Raw genomic sequence first — 16,264 nt, 5'->3', positions numbered from 1 at the left:
ATGACATGCTTATAGTTGAATCGAGCGGATCGACGAGATGAATCCAATGAGCCTAAGGATCATCAAATTTCGATATCATTAAGACCTTCAAATGTCTGACGAATGGTCTATAATCAAGGGATTCAATATCGGTTGTCCATCCAAACCACTCCCCATTTGTCTTTGATCCTCCTCCTATTTACGGGTCATGCCATCATTAAAAAACTATAAATAGCCTCTCATTTCTCTTAAGAGGGGACCCAAGCAAGAGGAGAAGAGAAGAAGAAGAAGAAGAGAAGAGGAGGGATAAAGCTCCTCCTCGTCCACTGCCGAAGTTCCGCCCGACTTTCAAGTGACGCCGAAATTCTGCCCGACTTCCAAGTGACACCGGAGTTCCGCCCTACTTTTAAGTGACGCCAAAGTTGCATTTGACTTTCAAGTGACGCCAAAGTTACGCCTGACTTCTAAGTGACGCCAAAACTCCGTCTGATCTCCAAGTGATGCTGAAATTCTGTCTGATCTCCAAGTGACTCTAGGATTCAGCTCAAATACACAACATCATTGAATCTCAAATTCTTGTTTGTAACTAGATTTCAATCATTGTAATCTGATCGTCATAAATTTGAAGGACGAGCTAGCATCTTGTACCTCAAGTAAATACTAGTGGAATTCTCTCAACTGGGCATGACCCCGTGATTTTTCCCTTTCCAGGATTTCCATGTAAAAATATTTGTGTCTTATATCTTTTATGTCTGTGATCTGGATATCCGTACAACACTAAGACAAAAAATTTAAAACTATCGCATCGTATATTCTAACCCGCAATAGGTTTCAACTAAAAAAAGAAGCTACGATCCTCTAGACTATACTTATGTTGAAATGGTAGATTTTTTGGTGCTTGATGAGGAATCACCTGGAGATCTTGACTTAGAGGAGTTGAAAATCGACGCTGCAATACATGCTGTTGAAGAAGCAAATATAGCATCAACTCAATCTATACCTGATAAGTGAAATATGAACATATCATTTAAATAAATTAGAAAATTACAATCTTATTTAATATTTTTTAATTTCTTATTGAAAGTGAACTAGAGAATTAAGGAGATAGAGATTAGGTGCATTTGTGATTGCAGATTTTGATAAAGCGGGACATGAAAACTCAACTTATGATGATATATTTCACGAAAAAAAACTAAGAGATATCTAATTTTCATTTTGTTGAATTATTAAAATTATTGAAATAAGAAAGATAAATATTAGTAACTTCATATATGTATTATGAATGTGTAGTCTTTTTTCTTATCAGTTAGTGTAAAGTGTCATAATCTTGCTATAATGTTTTGCTTATTTACATCATATTATATACACAATTATGATGAGTATCTTTTATTTATTTTATTTTTAGAGCTTCACTAATTGGAGATAGAAAGTATAAGATCTAAAAAAAATCATTTCATTTTTAACAGTTTTACATGCTAGAGAAAAAGAACTGAAAATGGTATGCACTCCTCAATGCCCAACGCATAAAATAGGCTCGACAATAGGTCTGCACTCTGCATTCCTCCCCCAATGCAATGTTGTTTGGTCATCCTGTCCGGGAACTGCACAGAAGAGAATTGAAACTTGTCATTTAAATTATCATTTTGATATTTTTATGCTTCTTAATCTTTTATTACTAATAGAAGTATCTTTTAATTTGTTATGTTTCATCTTCTTTTTTGAATGAGAACCTTAAGATGCTTTAGTTTTCTTAATATTGAGATGTTTAGTGAAAAGTGTAGATTTTAAATCATCTATTTAGACTATTTTCATCTATTTCCATTTAAATTCATATGAACATAAAATTGTGTTAATTCAATTTAGTTGATCATATGAGAATGGAAGCATCTGGAACTTAGAGTGTAGCTTCCAGTTGTATTGTGCACGAGAAAGTGGATATTACGTGAAATCATTTCATTGAGATTGAAGGAACTAATGTGAAGAGACAATTCAAATGTTTGCATTATGGTATTACATACAAAGGAGGAGGAATAAATACATGAAACAGCATCTAACAAAAGTTAAGGGCAATATAGCAGCCTGTAAGAAGGTTCCACATGATGTTCAATTTCAAATGCATGAGAACTTAAAAGAGATTTCAAAAAGAAAATAACAAGTACAGGAGTTGGACAGGACACCTTTTCCAATAAATGTTGAAGTAGAGGAAGAGATTATTCTTCCCTACCTAAATCACAATCCTGTAAAGCAAATCTATCAGAACTCGCTAAGGGGAAAAGAAAGATTGCTGATATTGACACTTTCTTTGCTCCAAGAACAAAATCAGGTTCCCAATCTTAAATTAAAAGTATCTTGGCCTCTAATAAAGTAGTTCACCATGCAGACATAATTGTAGCAAAATAATTTTTTGATTATTGCATCCCTTTAAATGCCTTAAATTTACAATATGCACAGAAAGCTATGGATGCTATAACTGCTATAGATCCTAGTTACAAGCTCCCCTCTTATTACAACATAAAGGTTAACCTACTTAAGGATTGTAAAGAGGAGTGTAGATTACTCATTGATAGCTATATAAATACTTGAAAGGACATGGGTTGTACTCTCATGACAAATGGATGAACTGATGATAGGAGTATAACATTAATAAATTTTATGATTTATAGTCCTCGTGGTGTATCTTTTTTGAAATTTGTGGATGCTTCATATATCATTGAAGATGCTAAGAACTTGTGCTCCTTATTTACTAAAGTTGTTGAGTGGGTAAGGCCATAAAATATTATTCAATTTGTCACTGATAATACTGCTAATTACAAAAAAGCAGGAGAGTTATTACATGAAAGATTTAATAATATCTATTAGTCATCTTGTGTTGCATATTATTTGAATTTGATTTTAAAAGACTTGGGCAACATGCCTCTCATTGATGCCTTATCAAGGAAAGTATCCAATGTGATGATTTTTGCTTATAATCATATTTATGTACTTGCATGGCTTAGGAAAAGGCCAGATTAGAAAGAGATCGTACATCCATGACCCATACTGTATGTAACAACTTTAATAACCTTGAAGAGTGTTTATGAGCATAAATATGATCTACATGCATTAATTATTAGCAAATTTTATGCAGATTCAAAGATATTAAACACCTATAAGGAGGAAAAGGCAGCTGTAATAATCTTAGATTTGAAGTTTTAGAATGATTGTTTAACAATTTAAAAGCTAGCAGGTCATTTGATCAGGTTGTTGTGCATTGATGACTTAGACGAGAAACCTCCACTTGGATATCTATATGATGGAATGTATAGAGCACGAAAGGTAATCAAAGGTATATCTAGAAATATTAAAAGATTGTATAAGCCATTCAATAGTATATTTAAAAGAAAATTGGATACTCAATTAAGACAGGGCATCCATGCAACAACATACTTTTTGAATCCTCAAATTCAATATAACAAGGAGAAGTATTGTATTATTGTCATAAGCAAGAAGTTATGCAAGGCCTTATTGAACTACTTGATAATAAGGACATTTGTCATAAACATACACTTGTAATGAGTGAGGTCAGATTATTCTGAGATAACTTAGAAAGTTTTAAAAAATTAATTGCTCTAATGATAGCAAAGGAAATTCAACCTAGTACTTATCTTTTCATTGCCAATGTTTATACCTTTTTTTAACATATATGCTTATTTACTAAGTTCTCTAATATCAAATTATGTAGATGAGTGGTGGAACATGTTTGGATCAGGAGCTCCCAACTTGCTGAAAGTAGCTATAAGAATTCTAAAAATCAAACATCATCATCATCAAGCTGCAAACAAAATTGGAGTATTTTTGAACAAATTCACTCAAAAAGATATAATCATTTGGAGCATCAAAGATTGAACGACCTCATTTATATTCGATATAATCTAAATTTAAAACAATATGCATAATTTTATTATAACATATATGTGTGTCAATATATCATGCTATATATATGTACAAATATCATTAAAATTATTGTTTCATTCTTAGGTTTTGATATATAATCAAAAAATTATCTTGATCAAGCATGAATCTCGAGACAAAATTAGGCTGGAAGTTTCAAAAATTAAAATTAGGATAAACTGAGCTCCTATTTCAACAAATTTATAGTTGAACTGAACGTCTCAAAAATACAAACTCAATGACACAAAATTCAACTCAGTCCGAGCCCAAATGTGTCTAAATCAAAGACCTGAAGTGGTATTGGGAGGTTCAAACCACAACTTGGATTACCAAATGTTTTGCAAACATGACATGCTTATAGTTGAATCGAGCGGATCGACAAGACGAATCCAACGAGCCTAAGATCATCAAATTTTGATATAATTAAGACCTTCAAATATCTGGCGAATGGTCAACAATCAAGGGATTCAATATCGACTGTCCATCCAAACCACTCCCCATTTGTCTTTGATCCTTCTCCTATTTACGGGTCATGCCATCCTCAAAAAATTATAAATAGCCCCTCATTTCTCTTAAGAGAGGACCCAAGCAAGAGGAGAAGAGAAGAAGAAGAAGAAGAGAAGATGATGGAAAAAGCTCCTCCTCGTCCACCGTCGGAGTTCCGCCCGACTTTCAAGTGACGTCGGAATTCTGCCCGACTTCCAAGTGACACCGAAGTTTCATCCGACTTTTAAGTGACGCCAAAGTTGCATTCGACTTTAAAGTGACACCAAAGTTACGCCTGACTTCCAAGTGATGCCGAAACTCCGCCCGATCTCGAAGTGATGCTGAAATTCTGTTCGATCTCCAAGTGACTCTAGGATTCAGCTCAAATACACAACATCATTGAATCTCAAATTCTTGTTTGTAACTAGATTTTAATCAATGTAATCTGATCATCGTAAATTTCAAGGATGAGTGAGCATCTTGTATCTCAAGTAAATACTAGTGGAATTCTCTCAACTGGGCGTGGCCCCGTGATTTTTTCCTTTCCAGGATTTCCATGTAAAAATATTTGTGTGTTATATCTTTTCTGTCTATATGCTGGATATCCGTACAACACTAAGACGAAAAATTCAAAACTCTATCGCATCGTATATTCTAGCCCGCAATAGGTTTCATTTAAAAAAAGAAGCTATGATCCTCTGGACTATACTTATGTTAAAATGGTAGATTTTTTGGTGCTTGATGAGGAATCACCTACAGATCTTGACTTAGAGGAGTTGAAAATCGAGACATACAAAGACGTTGCAATACCTGTTGTTGAATAAGCAAATATAGCATCCACTCAGTCTATACCTGATAAGTGAAATATGAACATATCATTTAAATAGATTAAAAAAGTATAATATTATTTAATATTTTTTTAATTTGTTGTTGAAAGTGAACTAGAGAATTAAGGAAATGGAGATTTAGGTGCATTTGTAGATGCAGATTTTGGTAAAATGGGACATGAAAACTCAACTTATGATGATATATTTCACGAAAAAAACTAAGAGATATCTAATTATCCTTTTGTGGAATTATTAAAATTATTGAAATAAGAAAGATAAACATTAGTAACTTCATATATGTATTATGAATGTTTTTTTTATCAGTTAGTGTAAAGTGTCACATAATATTCTGCTTATTTACTTCATATTATGTGTACATTTTCAGATATTTTAGCTTCGCTGATTGGAGATAGAAACTATAAGATCTCAAAAATTTCTTTTATACATTTTAGAAAAATAGAACTTAAGATGATATGCATTCCTCAACACGTAACACACAATAGAACTCCACAAAAGATATGCATTTCTAAAAAATTTCTCGTTTAGTGAGCTATTTATTTATGTATGAAATATTTGTTTATATTTTATTGACTTATTTGATGACACGTTTATATTGTGTTATTTTTTTATGTTTTATAAATTTAATTGATGCAATATTTATGTTATTTGATTAGTTTAATATAAAAATGAAATATAGAGTGAAGTTATTAGAAGAAAATTTATGGTTCATTTTATAAATTTTAATAATATTATTATTTATTACATTATCCAGTTCGACTGCTCGAACCGGTCGATTTTCAAAATCTTGCAAATTATGTTATTTATAATATAATTTTTAATTAATAAATAAATTTAAATTTAAATCCAAAATTACGTCAAATAATAACTAAATTTCTACGGTCCAGCATAGTTTGTTATCTTCTCAACCTGAACAAACCTAATGGCGGCCACCGCTGCCGCTGCATCACCCTTGACGCCATTGCCGCCTTTCTTCCAACGCCCATCTTTTCCTCGCTTCCACGTCACCAACCTTTTTCTCAGAAACCCTAACCCCACGTCCTCCTCCACCTCAATAATCGTATCGGGACCTCGGGACAATCGCCAGCCAATACGCCGAGGCCGGACGCTAAGCACCGAAGCCATTCTCACCGTCCAAGCCCTCAAACGTGCGCGCAATGATGAGGCGGCCGTCGAACGCATCGTCTCCACCTCCGTGGCTCGCCTCATCAGGGCCGACCTCCTTGCCGCCCTTACCGAGCTCCAGAGGCAGGATCAGTGGCAGCTGGCCCTCAAACTATTTGAGGTCGCGCGTCGGGAAAACTGGTATAGGACTGACTGCGCGCTCTACGCCGACATGGTTTCGTCTCTGACGAGGAGCAAAAGGGATTCTGAGATTGATATCCTAATGGTGGAGCTCATGGAAGAGTTACAAATGGGTGGGGGTGCTCTGTCTGGAGATCTCCGCGGTCCCGCTCGGCTCGTGAAGGCGCTGGTTGCGGCAGGAAAGGGGAAGGCAGTGAAGGACGTGTATGAGATGATGAAGAGAGGAGGTTGCGAGCCGAATGAGTACTTGTTTAAGTTTATGATAAAGGGGTTGAGGGGATTAGGGGAGGAGGATGCGGCTTGCGAGATAGAGAAGGATTATGAACTTTGGGGTTTTGGCGGTTTTGGTGCAGAACCGCTAGCTATTTTATGAACTGCTAAGGGGAAACAAGAGGGTACTGCAATATCTAGCTATGGGTTGGCTGTGAAGCTTCAAGAAAAGCCTCCGCCCAGCAGTTCTGTCATTCTAACGATTGTGCATGTGGATCTTACATTGTAGATAGATGCAACTGGTAGAAGGGCCAGGAAGTGGCCCTTGGGCGTCCATTTGAGGAGCAATTCTTCAGTTGATCATAGTTCAGTAAGTTTCCTTATAGCTACTTCTGGTGGAAATAATTTGTAATGTTGTGCATGTTAGAATGAGAAGAGATAACTGGAATTTCGATGAAATAAGTTATATTCATTAAAAAATTTTCATGTCAAATCACCGAGATAGAATGAACGGAATCATATCTTAATCAATGGAAGGAAGACGATTAAGGGCTATTAATCTTCTAATTCAGTACGATTTTCTTTAGAAAAGAGTCTTTTTAATCTTTAATTATGGGATGCCAGAGAGAATGAGAAAATACAACAGGATGTGATTGAGCTGTCCTTCCATAGGGTGCGATGTATTTTATCTATATGAATTGAGAATCATGACCTTATTTTATGTTTATTTTTTCATATTTCTACTTTAGCCCAACATAATCAGAACTATTAAATTAGGTCTCTATACATAGTTAGCCTATAATTTACCCATAGCCCTATTTCTTTAATCTCAATTAGATCACTTTAGAAAGGTTAAATTTTAAGATAGCCTATGCAACATATTTAATTATATATATAGACCCACATATTTAATTATTGTTCCTACAATCTCACATTTAATTGCATTTGTTAGTTCATAATCATATCTTATAACTATTTTTTCACATATCTATTCCTTCAAAAAAAAAAAAAATGAAATTAAAAATATATAGTTAGATTTATACATAATTTGTTTTATACCCAAAGCCCTATTTATTTAATCTCAATTAGATTATTTTAAAATGGCCAAATTTTATGCAACAACAACATCAAGTCTTTATCCCACGCCTTTTAAATTCTCATTTTAATCTAATAAAAGAAATTCATTTCTAATATTTTCTTACCAAGTCTTTCATCCCACATCTTTAATTATTTAGATATATCTTTATTCATTTCTAATATCTTGATATAGCTCATAAAAATAAGCACATTTTAAACTTTTTATATCATGAATAAAGATATATCTAAATAATCTCCTCCATTAGCTATATCAAGATATTATCAAAGAAATATCCATTATATTTTGCATAACTAAATTCATTAAGGGTCATGTATACTAAAATAGTCAATTTACATAGATTTAATACGGATGTCTAGCATGAAAATTACATATAATATGATCTAATTATGCATATTTCTAACTGATCTAACTTTATTACTAAGTGAGATCAACTTAAAATAAATCATTGTGAAATAAATAGAATTTTTTATTCCTACTCAAAATTTTTTTTTGATACAAAATATGTAAAATAGTACTAAATAGTTTCAAAATACAAGGTCCTACTAAACCAGTATTTCATCAAATGATACAACACTCATATGAGCAATATGCTCCAACGTTTAAAATTGCGCAATAAAAGGCGCGCCTCAGCGCAATTTCGTCTATGTAAGCCTCAAAGCCTACGCAATAAGTTTAGTTTATGAGGCTTACGCATCAAGTTTACTGAGGCGCACCTCGCCTCATATATTTAAGGCGTCGCCTTTTTTAAAATTAACCTAAATTTTTTTTTTCAGTTCAGACCCCCAGTTGCCGACGTGGCGCACCTATTGAAATGTCGACATGGCATCACCATTTAAACCTTTGTAAAGGTCGAATGGCGGAGTCGACGTTTCAATTTTCAAGTTACAGTAAACTTTCGAACTTTCAAGCATTCACTCCGGAGCAATTTCAAACATTCTTCACTCAGTTTCTTCTAGGATGTCGTCACCCCAACGAATAAGGTAACTTAATGCTAAGTTTTCTGTTTCGTATGCGTATTTTATGGTTATGCTATGCGTTGGTGTTCAAGGCTCTGAAGATCTTTGGATTTTATGCTTATTCTATGTGTATGCATGGCTTCCCGAAATTTTTTAAATATTTGATACTTTGATGCCACCGTGTTTTCTCTGTATTCAGGGTTTACGATGAATTTATGTTGAAATTTAAAACAGAAAACCTAACTAGATTGCTTATATTTACGCATTTTATGTGCGTATTTTATGCTCACACTGTGCGTGTGCCATGCTTATGTTGTGTGTATTTTATGCGTGCGTATAATTGTGCGTATGTTACGCAATGTTCGTTCTTATGCGTATGTTATGCGTACATTGTGCGTGTGTTATGCTTACATTGTGCGTGTGTTATGCGTACATTGTGCGTGTAAGGTGCTCATGTTGTGCGTACGTTGTGCTTTTTTTGCGTGTCTCATTTACTTATTTTTTATTTTTTAAAATTATCAGATATATGTTCGTCCAATAACCTATCGATGCTACGTTTCTACGTTTCGAACAAACTGTGATGTATTTGCTCAGCAAATTACTTCTGAAGTCAAGGACACATTAAAACGTTTAAATATCATATAGTTTTTGGAATTTTTTGGGTTTGAGCAAAATGTCCCTCTGATTTATGAGCTGATCTCAAAGTGGGACATTTCAAAACAATGCTTTGTTATAAAAGGTCAAGCCATTCCTTTCACAGCTAATGAAGTGGCCCTTCTTACTGGTCTGCCAAATAAAGGAAAAGAAATTTTCTGGCTTTCCTTAGCACATACTTCAGTTACATCAAGGGAAATAAAGGCAGACATGATGGAGATGAACAAGAAAACCCCCCAAGACTATGTTAAGAAACTTTATCATGTATTTATGTTCAAATTTACTTTTTCAACTTAACAACTTCAAAATCCCTAGGTTGCTTCAAAGAATAGCAAATAATCCAGATGAATTTTTATCAATAAATTGGGCTAGTTCAATTAGGAAATTTTTAGTTGCAGAGTTTAATAATGCATCTTCCAAGATTTCAAATAAGAAGCCAGCAAGTTACATCAATGGTTTTGTACCTCTACTAATTGTGAGTGCTAAGTGCTAAATTCATTCAAAATTTTATTTGCTCAATGTGAGTGCTAAAATTTTCTTTCATCTTATGCAGATTTGGTTCCTGGAGCATACTTCTTTTCATGCTCCATTGTATGCTGACAAAAGGCTCCGTTTTCTACGATGGTCATCGGATATTGTATATACTACAGAGATGATTTTTAACTTATTTTCTAATATAAGCAAAAGTCAGATTTATAATGTCCTCCAAGCAGTTACCCAGGATGAAATGGATATGGTTAATGTCAACAAATATCCATCAGACAGCCCTCCATCCCCTGATTCCCCTAATGAAATATTCACCCATCAAAACAACCCCCCAATCTCCCCATCATACCCCACCTCCTCAGCAAGACTCCCACCAATCTCCTCAGCAAGACCCCCATCAATCTCCTCAACAACCACACTTAAGTTTTTCTGCTGAAGCACTTCAGTCTCTACAAGAAAGAATAATCAAATCCTGCCAAGAAACATGCACAAAAAATTTTCGAGAATTTGAAGACAGACTGAGCACAAAGTTTGAAGATCTAACTGAGAGAGTTAGAGTTATTTAGGTCAAGCTCAATAATTACATTGATCAGAGCAAAATAATTCCTCAGAAAAGATCTGTTAGCTACTCTTCATCTTCCAATAAGAGACATAAATCAGATATCCCTACCCACAGCCCCAATAACCCAATCCCACAAAATCAGCCAATCCCTGAATAAATGCAACTTATTCCATATACAAATCTAACTGAACCAGTAGAGTCGATGAGATTCCTATAAATCCTGTAACTTATGTCTATTCAAGTGAAATAGAAAGTTACAAAGGTGTTCTAAGTTTGAGTCATGAGAAGAGAAATTTTGTGCAAGAAAGTTTGAGAAAGTTTAATTGAAGGTAAAAAAATTGCAACTTATTTTATGTTATGATATGCGTATGTTAGCTTCTCTTGTAATTATTTTGGTTTAATTTTTTTATTAGAATGTACATAGGTTATAGCTTCTACATGAATTATGATTGATGTATTGTCCAATATAAATCATCTTTGACAACCAAGCCTTCCATTCATTACTGCGATATTTATCCTTCTTCCATGTCCATGGAAGGAGGATAAATATCGCAGTAATGAATAGAAGGGCTTGGTTGTAAAGATGATTTATATTGGACAATCCAACAATCATAATTCCTGTAGGAAAGTTGATGTTGTTGAAGATGTAAATTAAGTTACAGCGCATTAAGATGTACATTGACAATCATATTGGAAGAAGTTTTACAAAATATACGTAGTGTTCTGCTTAAATACGCATTACATACGCAGTGTTTACTCATTACATACGCAGTATTTACTCATAGCATACGCATAATACACGCACAACATACGCACACCTTACGCAGTGTTCAATATACGCACACCTTACGCAGCGTTTACTCATAACATACGCAGTATATACGCGTAACATATGCACAACTTAAAACTGAACACACAAAATTAATCAACGGCTCAACATTATATAATACTGAACAGTGATCACATCCAGTTCGCATACTAAACCCTAAACGAGAGCTGCTCTCTTTGCCTGGAGGTTTCTTCTACTACGAGTTTGGTTGCTGTCTTCTCCGTCCGACCCGCGGCCGCTTCTGACCGAGGCTGCTGTCTCCTCCGACCTGCATCAGGTCATAGAAAAGATTAGTAAGAACTCGTTCACTTCCTATTTTTCTTAATCAGGATGGTCAGAAATAAGGATAAGGATGTATCAGGTCATAGAAAAGATCCAGCATGTAAATATAGCACTCAGGTGGATGTAGGAGGCAGTGATAAAACATATGTCTATCTGAAATGCAATTACTGTGATAAAGTTGTGAAAGGTGGTGTGATTAGGATGAAGGAACACCTTTCAGGTTCTCACAAGAATGTTGCTCCATGCTCCAAAGTTCCTGATGCTGTAAGGGATGAGATAAAGTCATACATGAATAAGTCTACCACATCAAAACATCTTGCACAGAAACAATTTGAGGATAGAGTTGATGCTGGATCTTACTACGGGAGTGAGCGCAGCGTTAGGGATTCATCTTCTTCTATGAAGCCCATTTCATCTAGGGGTGCTAGAGGGCCTATGGATCATTATATGGTTGACACATCAGAGGATAGACCTTCTACTACACAGAAGATGGCCCTAGAAAATACAAAGAAGGCGCAGAGAAGAGTGTGTAAGGATATAGACAGATTCTTCTACGAAAATGTAATTCCATTTAATGTTGCCACATCACCTGCTTATTACAACATGATTCGTTCAGTTGGATCATTTGGGAGAGGGTTCAAACCTCCATCCATGTATGATTTAAGAACATGGATTTTGAAGGAGAAGTTGGAAAGCACTGATAAAAGCATCGAAGAAATTAAGAAGACTTGGGCCCAAATAGGAGTAACAATTATGTCAGATGGGTGGTCTGATATCAAACATAGAAGTCTGATCAACATCCTCATTAATAATCCTTATGGTACTATATTTTTAAGGTCAATTGAAGATCCACAACGACTTACAACCAAATTAAAAACACGAACAGTACCATTTAAGGATTATTAAGAGGTGTTGATCAAGACTTCTATGCTTGATATCAAGACCACCCAATCTGACATAATTGGTTATCCATTTGCCAGTTTCTCTAATCTCGGAACTGATCAGCCCAAACCCTTAAAAGGAAATAACGTAAAAAAAAAACTTCAGGTCAAAGATGCTAGTTCATATTTTGGATTATTAGATACGTATTAATTGATGGTTTGAAGAACATTTGTTTGTACAAATTGTGACAGATAATAATGCAAGTTCTTATAAGGCTGGCAGGTATAAACTTATGGAGAAGAGGAAACATTTGTTACTGGACTCACATGTGTGCACATTGCATTAGATCTGATTCTTAGAAGCTTGGGGGCTACCTCACATAAAAATGCATCACTAAAGCCAAAAAATAACCAAGTTTATTTACAACCACTCTTGCTGTCTAGCTTTATTGAAAGTTTTCTAAGAAGAAATTCTAAAGGCCAGCCGCAGAACAAGATTTGCGCACCCGCTTACTTGACGCTTAGAGAGGCTATGCTGGATTGCCAGGCAACTTTAGAGAATGTTCACCATCTACACAGTCGTTGAGTTGTGCTTGGGCGGAAGAAGGCTGAGGGAAAAGAGAATTAGAAAGATTGTTTTCAAATGACAGAAATTTGGAAAAGTGTCTTATATGTCATATCCAACCACTTAGTACCTTTAGTTCAATTTTAAGGATGGTAGTGCACTGTGAGTAAGAAGCCTGCATATGGGTTTCATCTACAATGCCAATGGATGAAGCCAATATAGATGACTTGCCTCCAATCTAGAGGCAGTGAGGGAGCTTTAGGGAAAAATTTGGAATATTATTGAATCGATATGGTGGGAACTACGAGCTGCATCGACAGCTTGCATGCCGCTGGCTACTAATAAACCCTCAGTATCAATATGCAGAGAAAGTCCTACAACTACCTGAAACTAAGTTGGGATTATATCATTGCATGGATCGTCTAAATAAGTGACTGGCAAACTGAAAATCAAAATGCTACGATGCAATTGGTACCTTTAGGAACAAAGAGGGTTTTTTTTGGATTACAACAAGCAAAATAATACAATTGCCAAACGATCTCCAGTTGAGTGGTGGATTCAATTTGTGATGAGACTACGATATACAGGTTTTGCTTTGAAAGTTTGGGCTGACATGCTCTTATCTAGTTGTGAAAGAAATTGAGTACTTACACCAAGACATACAAAAGGAGAAATTGCTTTCGACATTGAGGATGAACTCAACTGTATACATTATGTACAATAGGGACTCAAAGATAGAAATTTGAAGAAAAAAGGATTAATGGATGATGAAGATCCTTTGCTTTGCGATGATGTGGCATCTGATGATGAGTGATTTGTAGATGATGAAGTTGAAGTGATGTCGTCTGAATTACAATATGAAGATTTAAATGTTGATTTCTTTGATGGTCTTAAAGCATCCACATCCACAACAACTCAAGAACAAATCAAAAAATGTATATAAATAATATAGTTTTCTTTTCTTAGACTTTTATTAATGTATTACACTATTATTCATTATGATATTATTCAAAAATATTTAGGGAAGAGGAAGATAACTAATAATGAGGAAGAAGAAGCTGATTGGGAGATATTGAACTCTATAGGAGAGGGGGAAGAGGAGAGAGCAGTTCATCATAATGATGATTCAAATGAAGACCCCCTTAGTGATGACTGATGAGTGATGGACAGTGCTGATGACTAGTGAGTTCTTATGTGATGTCTCCCTTATTTATTCTCAAAGATGTGGTATGTAGCATTTTTATGTTTTATATATTATTTGCTCATTAGTATATACAAAATTTATTATTTTATGTTTACGCAATTTTTTTATTTTGAGGCTTACGCCTCAAATCGCCTTGAGGCTTACGCCTCGCCTCACGAACGAAAAACGCCTCAATACCCGAATACGGAATTTTAAACCTTGATATGCTCATAAAAGACTTTTGGTGGAAGTCCTTCGGTAACTAGATCCACAATTATAGAGTTTGTACAAATATACTCTATAGAAAAATATATGCTTTGACCTCTTCTTAAACAACTTGGAACTTGATGTCTATATGCTTTGATTTTGATGAGCTCCTATTATTATTCGAATACATCACTGTTGACTTGTTAGAAAATAGCTTTCATGGTCTTTCAATTTCTTCCAAATTTTGCAACTGAGTGACAACATTTTCCATCTATATTTCATATTTGGATGCCTCATAACATACTATAAACTCCACTATTATGCTTTAAGATGTTATGAGAGTCTACTTGACACTCTTATAAGAAATTGTTCCTTTGGCAAGCATGTAATGTAGCATGATGTAGATCTTTAAATATCTTGTCACCCAACAAAATATGAATTAGAATATCCAATAATTTTCAATTGGTCTTATTTCCTATATGTGAGTATGTAATCATTTGTTCTCTATAAATGCATCACTTCCCGTTTGGCTGCTTTCCAATGATATTTATTAGGATTATGTAAATATCTGCCTAGCATTCCAAAAATATATGATATATCTGGACATGTACAAACTTGAGTACATTAAACTCCAACAAATAATACATAGGGAATCATTTGCATTTCTTTAATTTCAAAAATTTTTATGGCATCCTTGTCTCCCTTAGCAACAGGAGTGTCACTTGGTTTATATTTTTCATGTTAATTCTCTTAAGTACCTTCTCAATACAGCTCTTTTTTGATATTAAGTATACACTGGGAGTGACCTCGATGTCTTCGTATACCTAATACAAAAGAATCATCATCAAGATATTTTATTTCAAATTTCTTTGATAACACTCTCTTGATTTCGTGTAATAAGCCTATATTGTTACTAGCAAGTAGTATACCATCCACATTTAGTATCAGGGCAATATACTTACTCCCACTGAGCTTTTTCTATGCACAATCATCAACTACATTTATCTCAAAACCAAACAAGACTATTATTTGATGACATTTGTAATACTATTGATCAGAAGCTTACTTAAGCTGATTGTGTCATTTAATTTACAAACCATCTTCTTTGTGTCTCCTAACACAATTTTTTGGTTGAATCATATAATTTATTTCATTCATGTCACCATTTAGACATGTCATCTTTATATCCATAATAGTCCTAGAAATTCTGGGGTTCGATTCTTTATTTGGGCATTCAACATCATGTTTTCTAGCTTTTCTGGCAAAACTTCCCTACCTTGGTCATCTAATATAACAATCATAAACTGGCAGATGTAGTCACAGAAGGAGCAAAGAGCAGGAAGAGTGTTGGAAAGTTTAATTGACTCGAAAAAACTCCATTGTTGTAATATGCACTGATGCTATAAAGCTATGAACCGTTATATGCAATCTGAAAGATTTTGAGTGACGTTCTGCATTTTGCTTACCCATTCAGTTTAACCCCTTATCCCAAACTTGGTCAGATATCCAACAGCTTCTGTAATTAATACATAGTGAAAACTCTCCTCTAAGTTTCTCTTCTTGCTATATATTGCACTCTTTACAATATTGATTTGATATATAGATGCCTTGAGTTCTTTTAGATGCGAAAATATCCACAGACCCGCTGCCATATAGTTTGCATTAATCAGCACTTATATGACAGCATGTGATTGATCAATATTAATTTCTTACTTATAGAAATATTAAAGAATTATTGATAAAGTTCCGCTACACTCCAGTAAATCTCAGAAGTTTTGAGATTTTATTAATTTCTGTCATTGATG

General features: G+C 34.5%; 1 protein-coding gene across 2 annotated transcripts; it reads left to right on the top strand.

The window, feature by feature from the left end:
• Nucleotides 1-6,118: 6,118 nt before the first annotated feature.
• LOC110109609 (protein THYLAKOID ASSEMBLY 8, chloroplastic-like) lies at nucleotides 6,119-16,044 on the top strand. Of its 2 annotated transcripts, XM_020840764.2 has the most exons (3): nucleotides 6,119-7,125; nucleotides 8,628-8,834; nucleotides 15,771-16,044. In XM_020840764.2, the coding sequence occupies exon 1, from the start codon at nucleotides 6,163-6,165 to the stop codon at nucleotides 6,916-6,918; it is 756 nt and encodes a 251-aa protein (XP_020696423.1). In that variant the 5' UTR covers nucleotides 6,119-6,162; the 3' UTR covers nucleotides 6,919-7,125; nucleotides 8,628-8,834; nucleotides 15,771-16,044. The 2 variants fall into 2 exon arrangements, with proteins under 2 accessions (XP_020696423.1, XP_020696425.1); XM_020840766.2 differs by lacking the exon at nucleotides 8,628-8,834.
• The last annotated feature ends 220 nt before the right edge of the window (nucleotides 16,045-16,264 follow it).

The sequence above is a fragment of the Dendrobium catenatum genome, unplaced genomic scaffold (assembly GCF_001605985.2).
Source record: "Dendrobium catenatum unplaced genomic scaffold, ASM160598v2 fragScaff_scaffold_716, whole genome shotgun sequence".
NCBI lineage: Eukaryota > Viridiplantae > Streptophyta > Magnoliopsida > Asparagales > Orchidaceae > Dendrobium > Dendrobium catenatum.
Note: the sequence above shows the minus strand (reverse complement) of the source record. Positions and strands in the feature narration are given on the sequence as shown.

What these genes read in the sequence shown, in the direction of transcription:
- LOC110109609 (XM_020840766.2), top strand. Translation starts at nt 6,163, where the DNA reads ATGGCGGCCACCGCTGCCGCTGCATCACCCTTGACGCCATTGCCGCCT.